General features: G+C 52.6%; 1 protein-coding gene across 1 annotated transcript; it reads right to left on the bottom strand.

The window, feature by feature from the left end:
• Nucleotides 1–298: 298 nt before the first annotated feature.
• On the bottom strand, nt 299–1,829 carry gjd4 (gap junction protein delta 4). The gene is made up of 3 exons (XM_069151158.1): nt 1,766–1,829; nt 751–1,521; nt 299–633 (listed from the first exon to the last, which is right to left on the bottom strand). The coding sequence occupies exons 1-3, from the start codon at nt 1,827–1,829 to the stop codon at nt 299–301; spliced, it is 1,170 nt and encodes a 389-aa protein (XP_069007259.1).

Raw genomic sequence — 1,829 nt, 5'->3', positions numbered from 1 at the left:
CTCGTTTTGTTCGGAGGGTTTGAATTCGTGTCACTTTGCATCACTGGGCGAGTGCTCCTCGAGGAGATGCGGTCTAGAGGCACGATAACGTCACGGCAAACAGGACCACGTTTCGTGAGTCCAAGGTGTCTGGTGAATGCGTTGCCATTTTGAATTCTCCTCAAGAGACGGAGCGGTTTGCATCGTAAAATAAGAGCAGAACAGCGCCAACAGTTGCCGCTTGTGTCTCATGTTGTTCCCACATCTGATCGCCTCATTCTCTTGTTTCAAAGTAACCTGGTAACGAAGCCGTCAAACCTCACACCCACTCTGATCTTTTCTCATCGTCATTGGTCTGTAGCTGTGCGCCGCTGCCCAGCTCGACCAGCGCACACTGACCGACCCTCCTGGTACAGAGTGCCGTTGCTGTGGAAACATTGCCGATTGGGGCTTCTGGCCCCTCAGAGGACGATCCAAGGGCCCGTCTGGGGGGAGGTGGAGGTTTGAGTCGGCTGCGTTTGCTAACACGAATGGCTCTAGGTGTCCCCGTGGGTTCCAGGGGGCAGAGAGCCACCTCACTGCCATCCCTCTCCAGACTCTCCTCCTGGGAAACAGAGTAGCCGTTGTTCCCGTTGGTGTTGCAGCCTGAAGGTCCTGGAGAACGAGGGAGAGAGCAACGCTCCAGGGAGGGCGGCCCTTGACCTGATTCAAGTGTCCCTCCTCTATAAGAACCCCTGCTGCCCCGTCTGTTCCGGAAACTCCCCGTTTTACCAGATTGTGCCTCTAGATCTGGTTGCGTTAGGGAGGTGTTAGGGTCAGTCCCCCTGGATGCTCCTCCTGCTAAAAGGAAGCACTGCTCTTCCTCAAATATTTTCTCCACCATCATCTTCCTCTTGCTCTTCTGTGTCACCGAGCACTTGATGGCGCAGATAAAGTCCAGCACGTTTAGGAAGAGGGACAGAGCGGCCACACCGAGCATGAAGTTGAGCATCACGGTCTTCTCAGTGGGCCTGGAGATGTAGCAGTCCACCTGGGTGGTGCAGGGAGGGTGCTGGCACAGAAACCTTCTGGGGATGTAGAAACCAAACAGATAGTAGTGAGCCGCTCCGAACCCGGCTTCCAGCAGCGTCCTGAACAGCAGATGGAGGACGTAGGCTCCAGCGAAGCGGCGGGCACACCCCCGCTGCTCCGCCACCACGGGCAGCTTGTTCACAGACGCCCTGTTGAGCGGCTCCTGGTGGAGCTTGAACAGCTGGAAGGTTTTGGCGTTTCCCGAGGAGGCCAGGTCCACTGTGAGGGCATTGGACACCTTGTGGACCACGTAGGTGACGAAGATCATATACGGGAGACACAAGGTGAGGAGTTGCATCAGCCAGAAGCGGAAGAGGGAGATGGGGGCAAACAGATCATAGCACACGTTGGCGCAGCCGGGCTGAATAGTGTTACACACAAATCTCTCCTGCTCGTCCTGGTAGAGAGGATAACCAGCGAGGAGGAGGATCAGGACGCGGAGGAAGATCATCACAATGAGCCACACCTTCCCTGTAAAAAAACAAAAACAACACACTACAATTTCAAATTTGCTGATTTGACAGCAGCTCATGAATTAAGGTGAGAGGTGTCACACATTTTGCAGATTTCTTGGGGAAACTTAAGGCCCATGAAAAAAAAAAAAAAAAGATTTCAACTTAAGGTTTTTAGATGTGTAGAAGGGTCCAAACATCTAATTGTACATGATCATGTAGAACCTTTTAGAATTTATATTTAGTCAGTAAAGTCAACTCACCCATCAAAGTGATGCTGTGATTGACATATATGAAGAGGACCTCTGAGGCACTTGATCCCGCCAT

The sequence above is a fragment of the Embiotoca jacksoni genome, unplaced genomic scaffold (genome assembly GCF_022577435.1).
Source record: "Embiotoca jacksoni isolate LCO1_2020_lvr unplaced genomic scaffold, fEmbJac1.0.p SCAF_17, whole genome shotgun sequence".
NCBI classification, from domain to species: Eukaryota; Metazoa; Chordata; class Actinopteri; family Embiotocidae; genus Embiotoca; species Embiotoca jacksoni.
The sequence above is the reverse complement of the archived record's forward strand: the minus strand, read 5'-3'. Positions and strand labels throughout refer to the sequence as shown.

Bases quoted from the DNA above. Each gene is read 5' to 3' on its own strand.
- gjd4 (XM_069151158.1), bottom strand. From the start codon at position 1,829: ATGGCGGGATCAAGTGCCTCAGAGGTCCTCTTCATATATGTCAATCAC. The intron at 1,522-1,765 runs GTGAGTTGACTT...GTTTTTTTACAG, and splicing joins TCACAGCATCACTTTGATGG to GGAAGGTGTGGCTCATTGTG. The intron at 634-750 runs GTAAAACGGGGA...CTCGTTCTCCAG, and splicing joins AGATCTAGAGGCACAATCTG to GACCTTCAGGCTGCAACACC.